The sequence below is a fragment of the Nicotiana attenuata genome, chromosome 11 (assembly GCF_001879085.1).
Source record: "Nicotiana attenuata strain UT chromosome 11, NIATTr2, whole genome shotgun sequence".
Classification (NCBI taxonomy): Eukaryota; Viridiplantae; Streptophyta; class Magnoliopsida; order Solanales; family Solanaceae; genus Nicotiana; species Nicotiana attenuata.
The window spans coordinates 8,690,505-8,708,882 of record NC_031999.1 but is presented as its reverse complement, the minus strand read 5'-3'; the positions used below and the strand labels follow the sequence as shown (position 1 = coordinate 8,708,882).

The 18,378-nt window shown below is 36.0% G+C and overlaps 1 protein-coding gene and 1 pseudogene across 1 annotated transcript; one reads left to right on the top strand and one right to left on the bottom strand.

Moving 5' to 3' along the window:
• Nucleotides 253–15,738, top strand: LOC109234090 (protein SAR DEFICIENT 1-like). Its single transcript, XM_019399936.1, has 3 exons — nt 253–518; nt 14,064–14,223; nt 14,658–15,738. Exons 1-3 carry the CDS (start codon nt 466–468, stop codon nt 14,814–14,816), a joined length of 372 nt encoding a protein of 123 aa, XP_019255481.1. The 5' UTR covers nt 253–465; the 3' UTR covers nt 14,817–15,738.
• LOC109234963 lies at nt 16,058–17,121 on the bottom strand (annotated as a pseudogene).

Below are 18,378 nucleotides of genomic sequence, written 5' to 3'. Positions count from 1 at the left end.
GATAGAAGAGACTTCGGGCCATGCGGACGCCAGCAAGGCTACCTCGGGATCTCTGGACTGAAGTCAGCTCCCAAAACTCCTACTGCTGTCCAAAAGCTGCTCCGGCACCGTGATCTGTGCAAAAAGATGCACAGAGTGTAGCATCAGCACAACCGACCCCATGTGCTGGTAAGTGCCTGGCCTAACCCCGGCGAAGTAGTGACGAGGCTAGACCGGACNTCACGTATAAAGATAGTTGATTGAGTTCTTTTACAGAACTAAAGCCACTGATAAACGATATCACGACAAGGAGGGGAGAAGGGGATATAAATTATTTTTGTACATTTGTAGTTCTATCCCACTCCTTTTCGAAGGAGATTCGGTAGAATTTTGCATAACTTTGTTGTCATGACTCATGACCAATGAATACAACAACTCCATAGACATGCTGAATTCTAAGCTTTGAACCATGAGGAGAATCTGAGCATGATCCAGAGGATAAATCTTTTTTTACCTTTAAGTTTGTCTCTCCATCCAAGGTAACAGTTTTCACTTAACAAATTCCATTTTCATAACTAGACGATAAACGAAGAAAATTAGCTGAAAATATTTTGATCCTTTTTCCACCTTCACGATGTTTCTGACATGAATCTTCACCCATGGCCTTTGACCAAACACATCATCTTCCTTGTGTAGACGAGCTTTTTCCAGATTGAGCTTTGTTTTATTTGTTTTTGTTTTTGTAAAGAGGGAATTGGGAAAGTAAGTGGACAAGAGAAACCAGTTGGGGAAAGGCTGTTTGTTGGCTGTTATATTTAATTTGTGGGTTTGTTAAGAAATGGACGGAGATTAAAATTGTTAAGTTTTGTTAAATTTAAAGGATTAAAATCGGTAAGAGTATATTTAAAGGACCATTATAATCCTACTGTCAAAGATAAGGGATTATTTTTGTCATTTTCTCTGTGTGTGATGTTAGCGTTTGGGAATCCTTTCTTTCACCTTTTTTCGTTTTTCCGTGCTTTTCTCTTTTATAAAAATAAAATTGCAAAATGATAGAAACGTAAAGTATCATTTATTCTAACAACGTTTGATTTCATAAGGTACAAGGAAATATTAATTTTGGGACTAAATTTAAGAAGAATTTATTTCATATTTGGTTGGTAGAAAAAGTACGGTATAATTAATCACGAGATTAGTTATCCCCAAAATATAGTAATTTTTTATCCTTGTGAAAAGATGGAATAACTAATCCCGAAATAATTAATTCTGGGTTAACATCTTTCTAACCAAACGACCCCTAAAAGTATTAATTACTCATAAACAAAAAAGAGAAGGATAGGTCATTTGTTATTTTATTTATATAATAATTAAATTAGTTTCCATTTGTTCTTATTATATTGTTGTTGCTACTGTTTGTTATTTTATTTTCATTGTTCTTGAACCGAAGGTATATCGGAAACAGTTACTCTACCTCCACAAGGTAGGGATAAAATCTGCATATACATTATTCTCCCCATACCCACATGTGAGATTACACTTAATTTGTTGTTATTGTTGTAATAACAAATTAGTTTGTTTTGTGATTTTATTTCTTCAAAAGTAAAACTGCTAATGATAGATTAGAAAATAAGGTAAAACTCGTGAGAATTTACGTTAAATGATAAGGGTGAATAATTGAAAAGAGTATGAAAAAGGACTTATGATAAAGGTAGGGACAAAAACTTAGTTATAAACACATATTAAAGATAAGATAGAAAATTTTAAAAAGATAATATATATATATATATATATATATATATATATATATATATATATATATATATATATATATATATATANTCCTGGGGGTCCTCTGAAGAAGCACCGCTGAATGTGGTGGTGAAGAGCTTGGTGAATCTATCCAGCCTCCACAAAGCATCTGCGGACATAGCCGCTCCATCGCCGGTCTGAGTCACAATACCCGGCTGAACTGCCACAGCTGGCTGAACCGCTGGAACCTGAGCCTGGAGAGCTACCTGCTACGGAGTACGTGTAGCAGAAGTCTGAACTCCTCCTCCAGCCTGAGAAGTGGCTGGTGCTGCTGGAATCAAACCCGCTAGAGAGACGCTCTCCAAAAAGCCTACCAACCTGACCAAAAAGTCCTGAAGAACTGGGGTGGCTATAAACCCCTCTGGGACCTGAGCTGGGCCCACCGGAGCTGCTAGGGCTGGAACCTCCTCATCATAATCAACATGAGGCTCCACCTCTGGGACTGCTGCTCGGGGCTGAGCTCTGCCCCTGCCTCGGCCTCTGGCACGGCCTCGACCTCGCCCTCTGCCCCTCATAGGAGCTGCTGCTGGGGGCTCGGGCTGCTGCGCGGTAGAAGAGGAAGCACGTGTTCTCGCCATCTGCGAAAGAACAGAGTAGAAGGACAATCAATATTTGAGAAACAGAATCGCACGACAAGAAAGAACAAAAGTGAAGTTTTCCTAACACTGTAGCCTCTGGGGGATAAATACAGACGTCTCCGTACCGATCCCTCAGACTCTACTGAGTTTGTCCGTGAGTTGTGAGACCTATGTAACCTAGAGCTCTGATACCAACTTGTCACGACCCGAATTTCCTACCCTCGGGAGTCGTGATGGCGCCTACTATTAGGAGCTAGGCAAGCCAACTATTTATTATCTCTTTTAGCGAACCTTGACATTAATAAAAACAACGAAACATTTAATAGAAAAGCGGAAGTCTTAAATATAAATGAACTGAAAACAAGCGCGGAAATTCAATTACAACCTCTACCCAAGACTGGAGTCACTAACTCACGAACGTCTATAGAATACTAAAGACAGAGTCTGAATAAAATACAATACTGTTTGTTCCGGTACAAGGACAACAAATGAAATAAGGATAGAAGAGACTTCGGGCCATGCGGACGTCAGCAAAGCTAACTCGGGATCTCTGGACTGAAGTCAGCTCCCAAATGCTCCTACTGCTGTACAAAAGCTGCTGGTCCGGTACTGTGATCTGTGCAAAAAGATGCACAGAGTGTAGCAACAGCACAACCGATCCCATGTGCTGGTAAGTGCCTAGCCTAACCCCGGCGAAGTAGTGACGAGGCTAGACCAGACTACCAGATAAACCTGTGCAGATATATATATACAAGTACAACCAAATAATAGTGGAAAGTAAGCAATTAAAGCTGGGAGGGGGAAACATGCTTATGAGGAAGCAGGTAAAACAGAATATCAGGAATAACAGAAGAAACTACATCTGATTTCTTCTAACACAGAATAAAGGAAAGCAAACCACTTTCACTTATTTCAATTTCCTCTCATTGCAGGCGTGCAACACGATCCCATTTCCTTACATCACGTGGTAGGCGTACCACACGCTCCCATTACAATAATATCACGTGGTCGGCGTGCCACACGTTCCCATTTCATAATAACTCGTGGTCGGCGTGCCACACGATCCCATTTCATAATATCTCGTGGTCGGCGTGCCACACGATCCCATTTCATAATATCTCGTGGTCGGCGTGCCACACGATCCCATTTCATAATATCTCTTGGTCGGCGTGCGACAAGATAATAACTCGTGGTCGGCGTGCTACACGATCCCATTTCTTTTAACACAATACAAAACATAATCCCGGCAAGGGAGAAAGATGTTATAATAACTATCCCGGCAAGGGAGCAATGTAATATAATAAACTATCCCGGCAAGGGAGATCCAGCTATAACCAAACTCATTCAATCTCTACTTAACACAATTAAATCCACACTTAGTCTCAACAATTACTGGCTCAGTGTTAAAGATTTCCAACCAATTTCTCATAAATAACAATTACAAATTCGATAATTTAGCAAATTAGGACTCACGGTCATGCTCGACACCAGTGTATAGATACTCGTCACCATGCCTATACACCGTACTCGACAAATAGCAATTAACAAATAAGACTCTACTCCTATTCCCTCAAGCCAAAGTTAGACCAAACACTTACCTCAAATGCTCCAAACTCAACTCAAGCCTCTAGTATAGCTTTACCCTTTGAATTCACCACCAAACCGCTCGAATCTAGTCACAAATTACTTGAATGCATCAACAAATGCTAATCGAATCAATTTGAATGCATGAAAATGAATTTCCCAAAGTTTTACTCAAAATTCCAAAAACGCCCCCAGGCCCACGTGGTCAAAACCCGAGGTTCGAACCAAAACCCGGTTACCCATTCCCCCACGAGTTCATATCTATGATTAGTTTTGAAATCGGACCTCAAATTGAGGTCCAACTCCCCAATTTGAAGAAAACCTAGGTCCTACCCAAAATCCCCATTTTCACCCATGAAAATCCTTGATTTTAAGATGAAAACATGATAAATGATGTAAATGATTGAAGGGATTAAGTAAAAATTGACTTACAAATGATTTGGAGAAGAAAGTTTCTTGGAAAATCGCCTATGGAGTGTTTGATTTGAAAGAATGAAGAAATGGGTTGAAAATTAGTCTAAGTATGAAAAATGCAGGCCTCAGATGTGGGAAATGCGAACATGGGTTCGCAATTGCGAACCCAGCAGGCTTGGGAATTGCGACATTATTGTTCGCATTTGCGAACTCAAGCTGCCCAAGGGACCCTTCGCATTTGCGAACTGGGTCTCGCATTTGCGAACCAGTGTCCATCGCATTTGCGATGCCTGGCTTCGCATTTGCGGACCTTGGCCTGCCTAGGCTGGCTTCGCATTTGCGAACCAGTCTTCGCATTTGCGATAGCTGGGCATTCGCATTTGCGAACTCTGGCTTCGCAAATGCGAAAATTGCAGATAACTGATACCAGATTTTTTTTTAAAGTGAGAAATGCAATCCGATGCCTATCCAAAACTCACCCGAGCCCTCGGGGCTCCAAATCAATTATACACACAACCTCAAAAACATCCTACGGACTTATCCGTACGATCAAATCGCCAAAATAACATCATATACATCGAATCAAGCCTCAAGACTCATGTTTTTCTTTGAAATGTTCATAAAGCATCAAATTTCCATTTCGAGTCCGAAACACGTCAAACGACGTCCGTTTTCAACCAAATTTTACAGAAATCGCTTAAACCATATATAAGACTTGTACCGGGCGTCGGAACCAAAATACGAGCCCGATACCACAGTCTTTTAATCAATTTCCATTTCCAATTTCCTTAATAATTTCAGAAAAATAATTTCACAGAAAAATTCATTTCTCGGGCTCTAAACCTCGGAATTCGACTCCGGGCATATGCCCGAGTCCCATATTTTTCTACAGACCCTCCGGAACCGTCAAATCACGTGTCCGGGTCCGTTTACCAAAAATATTGACCGAAGTCAAATATTCTCATATTAATATCAAAATTTAGCATTTTTCACACAGAATTCATATTTAAGCTTTCCGGCTACGCGCCCAGACTGCGCACGCAATTTGAGACAACCCTAAATGAGGTTTTCGAGGCCTCGGACGCACGGAATGAATAAGAAAACAGGTGATGACCCAAGGGTCATCACACTAACCGCAGTTGTGGACCTATTTTTATATTAGACTTTCTATTTTTTGAAATTGTGCGCTCAATCAATAAAAATAGTATTCCCTCCGGTCCACAATAAGTGAATAATTTATCTTTTTATTTTGGTCCAAAATAAGAGTTCATTTATATAATCAAGAAAAAATTTAATTTGTTTTTCCAAAATTACCCTTGTGTACGTATCCCTAAAAATTCTTTTACTCCTCACATAAAATTATGCTGTAATATTTAATTAAGGGTAGTTTAGTCACACTAACTATTTTTGTCCACAATTTAATATTTACTTAATGGGTGTGCCCAAGACAAATTGGTCTCTTATTATAAACCGGATGGAGTGTTAGGGTAAAATATAATGGTTGCTTGAGCATTCATAAGCTTCAATATAGGTCCGTCACAGACTAACTATGGATTCTTTTTAATTTATATTTCATATACAATGTTATAATTTCTTTAAATTTAAATTCATCAAGCTATTCAAATTCTAAATTGTGATATAACATCTTCTCTATTGAAAAAGTTCTTTTGAAAAATAAAAGGTCTGCAGAAATCAGAAGGTATTCGCTTGCAGAAGTATCTCAAAAATGTGTTTGTTCATAAAGCTTTTCAAGAATAATTTGCAATTTCTTTTTTCAAGAACTGTTTCTTTTATGAAGTGATTTAGGTGTTTTTCAAGGGAAATTTCAACTATAACACCCATAAATCTTGGGAGAAAATATTTGACGGCGGATTCAGGATTTAAGTTATATGAGTTTAACATTTAAGTCTCTTAGCCTTAAACTCGTTATATTGTTAAAGTTATGCGTTTATATCTAATATTTATTTTAATTTTAATAAAATTTTACTTATAAATTTATATTACGGTTCAAACGTAATGGATTCAAATGAACCAATACCTTAAAGCTCCATCCGCCCTGAAAATACCTACCCAAATACGTTTCTCTTTGCATTAGTATTTTTAAAGAATTTTCGAGAAAAGATTTTCAAAATACTCCCTAAAGTAATTTTAGACATAAATGGTGCCACATTGTCCTCCTAATATTGTTTTGGTCCTCACTACTCGAACCAAGTGCGTTAGAGCCGCAAATAATTCTTTTGAAATATTTGGTTACTTTGCTTGAATTATTTTTGAAAGCGAAATTAAATATTACTCCCTCCGATTCAAAATAAGTGATTTTTTGGCCTTTTTCTTGTGGTCCAAAATAAGTGATTTTTTCAGATTTCAAGAATGAATTAATTATTTTTTTCCTACATTGTCCTTGGAGTAAATAGTGTTGGAATATGTGTTAGGAGTGTTTATGTGAGATAGTAAAGGTTAATATGGTCAATTCCATTACTAATTAATGCTAAAAGGTGAATTTCTTAATCTGTGTGAAAACATCCAAAAAATCACTTATTTTGGATCGAGGGAGTACGTCAAAAGCACCTTTCACTAGGGCTACATTTGCAGCACGTGTTAGAAAGAATCCATCAAAGCTAATGATTGTCCAATTTTACTGGAGGTCCCGAATAGACAAAACTCCACCAATAATACACAAAACAGATCTCCTTCTTTAATTGAAAATTTGGTGGGGGGGGGGGGGGGGGGTGGGTGGGGTGTCCAATGCTTGTCCAAATTACTAGTTAAATTGACAACATGATGTTAAATGGTTCCCCCTATAGGGGAATGGGTTATGTCAACCAATTAAGTTAGTACAGCCAAAACTCTTCTATATATTAGCAAAAGAAGAAAAAAAGCCTCTTCTATAACAACTATCCTATGTAATAATATCTTATTATAACAATTAAGTTTCTTTGAAATCAAATTCTCATGTTATGTTGTAATATATATCCTTTATAGCATCACTTTGATTTGGCAGCCAAAAATATTCGAAATAAACAAGGCTGATATAGAAAGATTTGGTTGTATTTGTAAAGGTTGTGGTAGAATAAATATAATTTTTTTTACCATTAATTAAATGTTTCGAGTTCGAGTTTTGAGAGTTTTTTTTAAATTTTTATGTAGAGCATTTTCCAAACTGAACATGCACACAAGTGTAATAACATCATATAAACTTACTCGCTACCTCGAGTTATCAAAATAACATTAAATATGAAGAATCGATCATTAAAACTCAAGAATTTCAACTTTAAAACTCATTTTCACAAATTATCACATAATCCGCCGAAATGCGCTCGGGTCACCCTACACCCCAACCAAACGTGCATACAAGTCCAAAAATATTATATGAACCTACCGGAATCGTCAAAACACCGATACTAGGCCGTTTACTAAAATTGTTGATTGTGGTTAACTCAAGTTCTATTTTAGGCCAAAAATCATATTTCCTTCAAAGTTTTACGTAAAAGCTTTCGAAAAATAAAACGGATAAGTCCAAAAATATACAATATTCCAAAAATCTAAGTAAAAAAGGAACTTTTTCAATGGGTATAGTTGAAATTCATTGAAAAAATATAGATAAGTCAATATAGAAAATTTGAGGAAGATTGGAGGTGATTTGGATTGGTTTTGTATCAAAATTCGTAATTAAATCAAGTTCAAAAAAAAATTTCTGCGACACATGTATCAAACATGTATCACGCATGTATCTCACACACAGGTATACATGGATATACATGTGATACACGATTGATACATATTGATACACAAATGATACACAGTGTAATACACATATCACTTTTTTCATGTTCAGTTTTTATTTTGAATTTTCAATTCAAACCACCTCAAAACTTCACCAAATCATCCCAAACTAAGATCAAGCTCCTTAAGATGTACTCAATCTATTCTAATAACACTCACTCAAAAGAAAGCAAAATATTTAATATTTTTTTGGCTACAAATAGCTAGTTGGCTAATATTAATAATATTTTAAGAATTGGCCATTTTTATGATGAACTACTTATAATTGACATAGCTGGTAGTTTATACATATATATATATATATATATATATATATATATATATATATATATATATATATATATATATATATGTATATATATATATATATATAAAAGTTAAAAATATATCAGAATTGTCTCTAACAAAAACGAAAATTTAAGGGGAATAAAGAAGAAATACAGTACAAGGAGAAGGGGTAAAAACATACCGGAACCAAAATGTGGTTCTTTTGGACTCAAAATACATAAATAGGTGAAAAAAAGAAGAAGACATTTTTATGTATAGTGCCAAAATACTTGGCGCTATACATTAACGGTACCGTTAATGTATAGCGCCAAGTATTTTGGCACTATACTGAAAAAGCTGACACGCCCAGGTATAGCGCCAAAATACCTGGCGCAATACTCCTTTTTAAAAATCGAACAGTCTTCTTCTTCACGACGCTGCTTCTTCTTCCTCCTCAATCTGCAATATTTTACTCCTTCTTGGTCCCCCACCGCTGCCCCACCATTTAAAAAAAAAAAAATTTGGGTCCCCCCGTCACATAAAAGGTGAAGAACGTAGGTCCCACATTCGAGTAGAGCTTCGTTTATTGTTGATTCACACTTCTCGAGTCAAAATTCAATCTATTTGCTTTCCGAAAATTTTAAATCGAGGTATTTCGGTTTATTTTAAGTTGAAACTTTTATAATAATGCATATTATTTGATTTGTATGTGTTCTATTTCGGTTTGTGTTTTTTTTTCGAAACTAGTATGTTAAATTTATCCGGATTTAATATTAGTATTTTATAAAAAATATAAATTTGTCAAGTAAATTTGTCTATTAATATCCTGATTTATATATATGTGTTTTCATGGCGTTTTGTGTGTTATTTGCAATTAAATTATTTGTTGTTTATGTTTAGTTTAGATTATTTTTTAGCGTAGTAAAATTTAGAGCCTTGTAGCGTAGTAATGTGTAGTATTTTAGCTTAGAATTCCTTTTGTTTAAGTATCTTACACTGGTAGTTGAAAATGCAAACTTTGTACAATTAAGTTAATAATTGTATCGACACACATAATTATTAATGATAGTTTGGTGCCACTGGGCCTCAAAATATCGAGCCCGGAATCCATAGGTATATATATATATATATATATAATTTGTACAATTAAGTTTTTAAAAATATGAATTTAAATTATACCGTCGGACTTGACTCCCATACTTGCATCTCATGACACTCTTTTACGTTGTGCATTTTACAAGTCCTGCTTAGGCGCGCTTTATCAGGAAAAAGCATCCCCTTTGCAAGCATCGTTGGTCTAGACTCATCCCACATTGCTGTCCGGATTTCATCAAAATACCTTGTGAGAGCTTCCACATCCGGCACGGTTGGCAAGTTATCAATGTAAGGAATCTCCCTTGAATGGAACGGCACTTCGGACTCGTACACTCTTCGTCTAGGGGGTCTCTCTTCAAATCAGGTCCTTCCTCCTCATCCTGCGCATCACCATCCTCACGAGGAAAGGGTGTCTCGTCTCCGGATTCATCCGCATTGTTATCGTAATCACTATTCTGTTCCTCACTCTGTGCATCTGCTAGATCCCGATGTAATACGTCATTTTCGGGCAATTGAGTGAGTACAGGTGGTTCAACTTGCTCGTTTTCACTGCACAACCAACAAAAATATAAGTTACTGAATTAATAAATGCTTTTCATATGGCTATATCACTTCACTTATAAGTCGTAATGTGATGAAATTCCATGATAGACGTTTTCAATTAGGTGATGACTACCGGATGGGCCACTTGTAAAACTCATATCCGGCCGGTACCCCCTATTAAATATATGAGCGTTAATACAAATTCAATACGCTAAAAATATACATAATTAACACAAATGAAAATTGAAGTTTACCACTCGTCTTGTGAATTATGGAAAGCAGGGTATAAATTATTTTCTCGCTGCTCATTCGCCGGCGGTGATAAGTTTAAATCAAGGAAAACTCTTTCATCCGGAACCCGTCAGACAAAAACTGCTTCAGAATAACCACCCGATGACTGGGGGTTATCTCTACTACGCACAACCTCATTTTTTGGAACGTCTTCGACCTTCACGTACATCTCCAACATTGTGATTACAAGAAATTCCCGGCATTCGTCCGGAGTCCTCAGAAAATCACTCAAAGTTTCATCATCGTCGATGTTAAACTCCGAGTAAAAAGCAACCCCAGTGACGGAATACGGATATCTTCCGGTTACTTTAAGTATCACTGAACGTTTCCTCACACTCATTTTTTTGCATAACAACGATATCAATGTATCGTACTCCATTGTAAGTGGCAATTTAACATGACACTTAGCAGGTAAATTGTAGCCCACGGAGTTATTCACCATCACAACCTCACCCCCCCCCCTCCAATATAATGAAACTCTTATTCTACGCTCTTCAGACATAATGAAAAAATGCTGGAGAATTTAACAACAATAAACGTTTCAACAAGAGTTAAAAATTATTTTGAATGAATTTCTATACAATCCTAACCTCTTTATATAGGAAATGGCTAGCCGGGAATTTTTTTTTATATATATATAGCGCCGAAAAAGTTGGCACTATACGCTTTTGAATTATTGAAGTCAGGAATTATTGGTGGGGCCAGGAAAAGCGAGTATAGTGTCAGGTATTTTGGCGCTATACCTGGGCGTGTCAGCTTTTTCAGTATAGTGCCAAAATACTTGGCGCTATACATTAACGGCACAGTTACCGTTATTGTATAGCGCCAAGTATTTGGCACTATACATAAAAATATCTTCTTCTTTTTTTCTACCTACTTATGTATTTTGAGTTCAAAAGAATCACATTTTGATTCCGGACTCGGAGTAAAAAGGAAAGGAAAGATCTGCCTCTTCACTCCATCAAGTTGACTTTTTTCTTTTTTTAGCTTCTTTGGAACACGAACATGAACAATCAAAGAATTGTTAAAATGGACAAAACACTTACTTTTTGTTATGTATTTTTAAATCATGTAGAGATATTTAATTTAACATAGTCATATGTCTCGAGGTCAAGTCAGTTATAACCATCCACTAAGCTTTTTGATAAAATATTGAACATGGTCTAAAATAATATATTTGCTAACTACTAGGTTACCCTATGCCTATTTTTATGGAATCAATAAAATGGACGTTAAATTTGTTGTTAGAATTTTTGAAAACTTTTTGGAGGAAAGCACGGAAAAGTCGTCGAAAATTTACTATTTTTCGAGAACTTTTCAACGGCGTGGAAGTGGTCGGAAACTAACTTGTCGAATTGAATTTTCTGCATAAATGAAATGGAATTGTATTAATAGCCGTAAAGACTTGTTAAAGAAAGCATATTCAAGAATGATTGGTATATTAAGGAGAATGCCAAACAGGAAGGACAAATACTAAGATTGACAAGCACCATCAGCTCAAGATATGTTAAATCATTCCAATTCCATGGCCATAACAAAAAAGCAACCCAGAATTTCAAAAGAAGAAAAAGAGTTTTACATTATTTTTCTGTTGCAGTCACATGTAATAAATAATTGTGGTACTCTTGGTTTGTTCTCTTTTGGCAAGTTTAACATGAACCCATAAAAGAAAGAGAGCAGGAATGGTTTTTGCCAAAACAATTATCTTATTTGCAAAGTTTATGCCATCCAAGACCAAGATATAAAAAGGAAGGTGTACCAATTAAAGAGAATACGTACTGGATCAAGCATATACACACTACGCAAAACTATTTTATTTTGTTGTTTTCACTAAAAAAAAAATGTCAAATTTGCGAAGGTTTTATTGCAACGGTTACTATAACCTCCGCAATTTATATCAAATTGTAGGGGTTTATTTACCTCCCGCAAATATATTATATTTATGGCGGTCAATGACCTCCGCAAACCTTACAAAAAATAGCGCCCACCAAACCCCAATATTTCCCTGTTTTTTAATCCATTCCCTCCCTTTTATTCCCAAACCTTTTCAGCTCTCTTAAAAAAAAACCCTCTTTAATTTCATTCCCAAACCCCTGCCGTTTCTCTGATTTCTTCACCTCTTTACAAACTTATGTTATGCTTGCAAAATTATTTGTCACGACCCAAATTTCACTAAAGGTCGTGATGGCGCCTGACACCATTGTCAGGCAAGCCAACCAAAATACTGTTATTACACTGTATTTGTAAAATAAATTCTGGAAATATAAATGAATATAAACAGTAATGAATATAAACAGAAATGACATAAACCAATTCGAGCCCACTGAATTCACAGTGTTTCCTTAAGGAATTTAATCCCCTCCTAGTACCCAAGGTTATGGATTATTTCCTCCCAGGATAGAACGAATTACACACTGGTGTAGTGGTACTTCAAACCCCAGTGTTTCAGCGAACACAAAGTTCGGTAGCAAATCACACTTACTTTTTGCTTTGTTTTGATGCTAAAAGTATGCAGAAGAAGGAGAGGAAACTCAGAAAATTGTAGTTAAAATTCTGAGCAGAATAGTGTAGTATATATAGCCAAAGTTGGGTCTCTTCAGAATGGCTGTTTATGCAAAACGCCCACAACATAAATGCCATTACATAAATGGCCATTTACTCAATAATAAAGAGGGAAAATAAAGAGGGAAAATTGAAGAGGGTAGTTACTTTTCTGTTACCAAAACAGAAAAACGGATTGGATTTAATATTNTAAATAGAGTTAAGTTCTTTTAGGAAACTATTTAATTTACAAGGTAGTAGCTTATACAAGGTATGGTAATGAAAATGTTGTTTTGCTATCTGTCTGGGATATGTTTCTTTTATGCTTCATGTTGGGATTTTATACCTTAAATGAGAAATGCTATGTTACCATCAATGTCTATTCTTACCATTGTTTGACATCAACCATCTTTTTTTTTTGCCCTATTTAATAATTCCTTGTTCGGTTAACTACACTTCCCACTGGAAATTGTTAGATATACAAATGATACCGAGCTGGCTACTGAGTGCTCAAGTATTAGATTTTGTTTATTTTCCCTCATGTAACTCACCTAGAATTTGTGGTTTTAAAGAAAAAGCTAAGTTGAATACAGAAGCCTTGAGGCAGGAGGGTGATCTCATCTGACCTTTTCAATTTGTCTTAAACATAAACAACACCCATTGGAGAGTAGGAAAGTTGACATTTCAACACCGGTTAATGATAGAGAAAGCGGCTACTGTAGTATAAGGATATAAAGCTGCTATTGAAAGAACCAAGGAGTAAGCAGATAAAAGTTCTCTACTAAAGCCTTAGGCAGAACGAAAAAAGGAAATATGACAGAAGAAGACACTGAAAGGGTTGACTCCTCTTCCATCTCAAAACCTCCAACTCATCTTTTGTATGATTTAAACACCATATTGGAATTTATTTTAGGTAGGTGGATTTTTGAAACTGTTAATCAAACTGTATAATGAATCTGCAACATATTTAGAAACGAAAACCAAATTAAAACTCATTTACTGAACTTAATGCTAGCTTTGGTTGGTTTCTTGAGGATTAACATGGTAATGAGCTGTGCATAACATGCATCTCAGAGAGAATTATAGTCGATACTGGGAAAACACAATGAAGGAGATTGTGGTGGAAAGTCTTCGAATATATGCAACATGGCACTATCTAACATCCTGCTTTATTTGCAGTGTACAAGAAGCACCATCCTCCATCTCTTACAATGAAGTATGGAGACTGGAAAAGATTGGCAAGGAAGGAGCTTTTCATCGACGTTTGAGCAAGGAAAGAGTCAACACAGTGAAAGATTTTCTGACTCTCCTCTATCTAGATCCTACAATGCTTCGGAATGTGAGTTCTACTGCAATTGTCTTACATAGATAAATGGATTTAGTATACAATGATACAGCTATTTTTTTTCCTTGTTGAATAGTAAGAATTGCAACAAATATTTGATATGAACTGTGATAATGATGGACATATTTCCTAATGTTTGTGATTCTTTGGAAACCTTTGTTTTTCTTCGTTATGCTTGTATTATTTTTCCTGTCTTTGTTTCCTGTTGTTGTGTGTTTTCAAGTTAATTGATTTACTTAGTGGATTAGCATCTTCTTTGAGCATCCTCTGTAATCCATTAGGAGTTCGACAGCAGAATTTAGCCTGGTTACACCTTGTTGACATCGCGATTCAGAAGTTTGATAAATCTAGATAAAACATTGATGTTCTCTTGCGTTTTCAACAAGATTGACAAATCTTTTAAATCCTTTTCCTGGGAAATCTTGCAGGTTCTTGGGACAGGTATGTCCACCAAAATGTGGGAAGTCACGGTGAACATGCTCGAACGTGCTTACTTGATAAGAAAGTGTACTTGTACTACTCATCTGGATCTCATCTGGATATGTACTAAAAAACTGGCGTGGTTTTTAACATCGTTGGACAAGTGATGGGGCTTCTTCCAGACTGTCAGTTTGTTTCTGCTGATAAGTTGTCCGAAACTCAAAAAGGCATGTACCTTTAATAAATAAGAATATTTTGTTTATTGCTCTTTTTGTTTCTTCGCCTACCAAGGTTTGTATTTTTTGATATATTTAGAGTTGCCATTGCTCCTAATAGATTACGCAATGACTCCCATTCCTTTTTCTTTTGAGGATGATGCTCGTAATTTGGTGATTTGTGCATTCAGACACTGGGAAGAAGTAGTCTCTTTTGAGGATGAGTCCTCTCTTATGGATTGGGTTATGCAAATTTCCGCGGTTCAATTCTCCTCAAACTCATCCACGGTGGGCCATTCAGATGCCAATGACAATGTTTTAACTTCCCAGAAGGTTAGCAGAACCGACTATCAGCATTTAAGTGCTATCAACACCTGATATCATGCCATCCTTCTGTTCAATTGGTGGTTTCAGCAGCTTGGATGATTTTGTCTTGCATGGTATGGACAACATGGATGTTAGGTTTGACCAACCGTTAAATTTTCCCAGCCAAGACACCGACTCCTTGATGGCTAATACTGATTCTATAACTCCACCATTTTGTGAGGGTGATCAATGCTGAGGCAAAAGAATCTGTAGGTAATTGCTGCCCGGTGCAAAATTGTGTGCAGTAGTAGAGTCAGATAAATTTCTTGTACCTGAAATTGTTCAGGTAGCGCCAATCATCTTGTCCAGTTTCATTGTACAAAATTCACGACCCTTTTTCTGTTCCTATTTTTTTTTGGAAATCACAACTTTTTGAGTCTTGTGAATGGGTACACAGTCCTTGGCGCTGGTCTGATGAAAAGTTTGTACATATATTAGATCGATGTGTAGTGACAGCTGCATCTTGATTTTGCCATCCTGAAGGCAAATAAGTTTTTTCTTGCACACAGATCTCTGGCTCTCTCTGTTTTTCCTTTTGAGTTATTCTTAATTAGATAGTGTTGTGGTATCCTCTTAAAATCCTTTTCCTTCCGGTATATCTTGTTTCTTAATTATCTAAAATTGATCTAGAAGTGCAGTCTTTTACAGGGAATTTATGAGAAAAAGAAGAGGACTCAAAGATGTCTTATTTATTTCAGTGAGTTTTTGCTTTCCCCATAAAACATGCACCAATGATACACCCAAGAGTTTCTGGACTCTCTGTTTTCAGACAAAAAATGGTATACACAACAAGTCACATTAAAGAATAATTTCAATGCCCAGAAAGAAAAAAGAATAATTGCAGTATGATGCATCTTGTTAACATAACATTCAGTTGGGCAAAAAATTGCTAACAAATATCAGTGTTCACTTTTTCCATGTCTATCTATCTAATAGAATTGGTGCCACCAATCATCTGGAACAATGTCGTCTCCTCCATTTTTGTTGAGTCCTCTCAAATAATTAACCTGTTGTTCAGCAAACTGATGTTGTTGCTGACTGTGTAATGTTGTAGTCAGGTTCACGCAACATACCTTCTATTACTTGAGCAACTTCTTTTTCCTCCATAGCTACCCCATTCTTCATATTTCTCTCTGTTATAGTAATACTTTTCTTGATTCGGCAGAGAATTGTTTTCCCAGAAGTAATCATCCCCCACGTAATATTCTCTCATCAGCCAATTAATCTTATCTTGCTTTGATTCTTTACTACTCCTAGTTCGATAAACATAACTTTTTCTGAATCCAACCACATTGCCCTTACTATTCTTGATTGGATCAGCGCTGGTTTGGCCTTTCCATGTCCCGTTGGCGCAAGTTGGACGAAACCTTTTATGTGATTCCTTCCGCTTCTTCAACGAAGAAATAAAGTAGCCAATTTTCTCTTCAGGATGATCAGAAATCTCCCATGGTGGCTGGTCTCCATAGATTTCCCCAAGTCTAATAGGGCATTCACTGGGCAAAGACTCATCCTTCAAGAACTTTCTCAGAAAGTAGATCAACTCTGCATCAGTAGGGTAAAATCGAACACTGGGAAGTCGTGATACCATCAACATGATTTTTAACTACGCATAGAAAAATTAAAACAAGAAGGAGACAGGAATCGCAAGAAACCAACAATCCTTCAATGATCGATGATGTGCAACTATTCTCTCAATGAGTCAGAGATAGCCCCTGCTGTGAAAATACAGAGAGAACAAAGAATCCGAGTATTGTGAAAGAAAATTTAACACAGAGAAGAAAGAATTACTCCTATGAAATTAGGAACAAATACAATGGCGATAGCCGATAGCTAATGTTCATGTTTTTTATAAAGAACTTATTAGGTTTCTTAAAAAATTGCACGCGGATGACTAATTTTTTAGGAAAGAAAGGAGTTTTAGGAAAATAAGGAAAGTATTATTTGTTGGTATAAAACTGGGTATTAGGGAAGAACACACGTGTTACTTTTGGCGGGAAGGCTTTTTTTTTTCTTTTCCTTTTGGCATAGGCGGACCCAGGATTTGAAGACGACGGGGGCACTACTGTATGCTAATCACTAGCGATCAACTCTTTAAAAACTTAAGGATTATGATGACTTATCATCCAAGTAGTAATAAAAAGTTTCAAAGAAAAAAAATATCGAATATATATATCTCTACTATATTAACAGTGGGAAGACCTTAAGTGAAAAGTTAAATTACTAAAATGCCCATCTTATTAACCTAAATACCATAATTAATAGAACGAAAAAAGCTAACGTCTACAAAGTCTAGGTACCCCTTCACAACAATCACAACCATTTAGAAAAGTAGCAGCCACCATTTTAATGTAGATCCATCAACTACTTTTTGTTGTTTAACATACACCATTATTATTTTCATATTTCTTCTCTCTCCTCCAAACCCCAAACTACATTACTTAGATGATATACTTGAATGGTTGCATCAGTTAGCAACCTTGGTTTTGCTTCGCAAATGCTATCATGAAGTGTTTTAGAAATTAAAAAACGGGATTTTAAAAGAGTTTCTGCTAGACTCCATCTGTAGTTTGCAAAATAGCTACACGCACTGAATGATCGTGTAGGACATTTAATGTAATTAAAGAGTACCTTTATATACTCATCTTTCAGAAAATTGGGACGGGTCTTGGAGAATCTAGCCTATGTGGAAAAAATATATGTTCTCTACGTCATGGTTAGTAATCCTATAACAACTTAATTAACCATCATTTGGGCTGAATTGACATTTGGAGAAGATCCATGTAATTCACAAGAACATAAGAAAGTAGGAAAAAGTAAAAAATAAATATGTATATAGGAAGCATGTTGTTCAATTGAATGGGTGGTTCAAGTGACTAGACAAAGATAAAAACAATATACTTAATAGAAGTCTCGGAATCATTTGGATAAAAAGTGTGGCTGCTTTCTTAAGTCACTTGTGTATATGAAATACGTTCATCAATTTTATGGGTAGACATCTCTTATGTGATGATCTATGCATCTTTATTGTGTTTAGGTATAACATTGATTAATGTTATAATTAATTGTATTATCTTATTACCAATTTAAAATCCATTGATTGAAATATATATATTAAGATTTATAAGTTTCTTCGAAGCATACTTTGAAG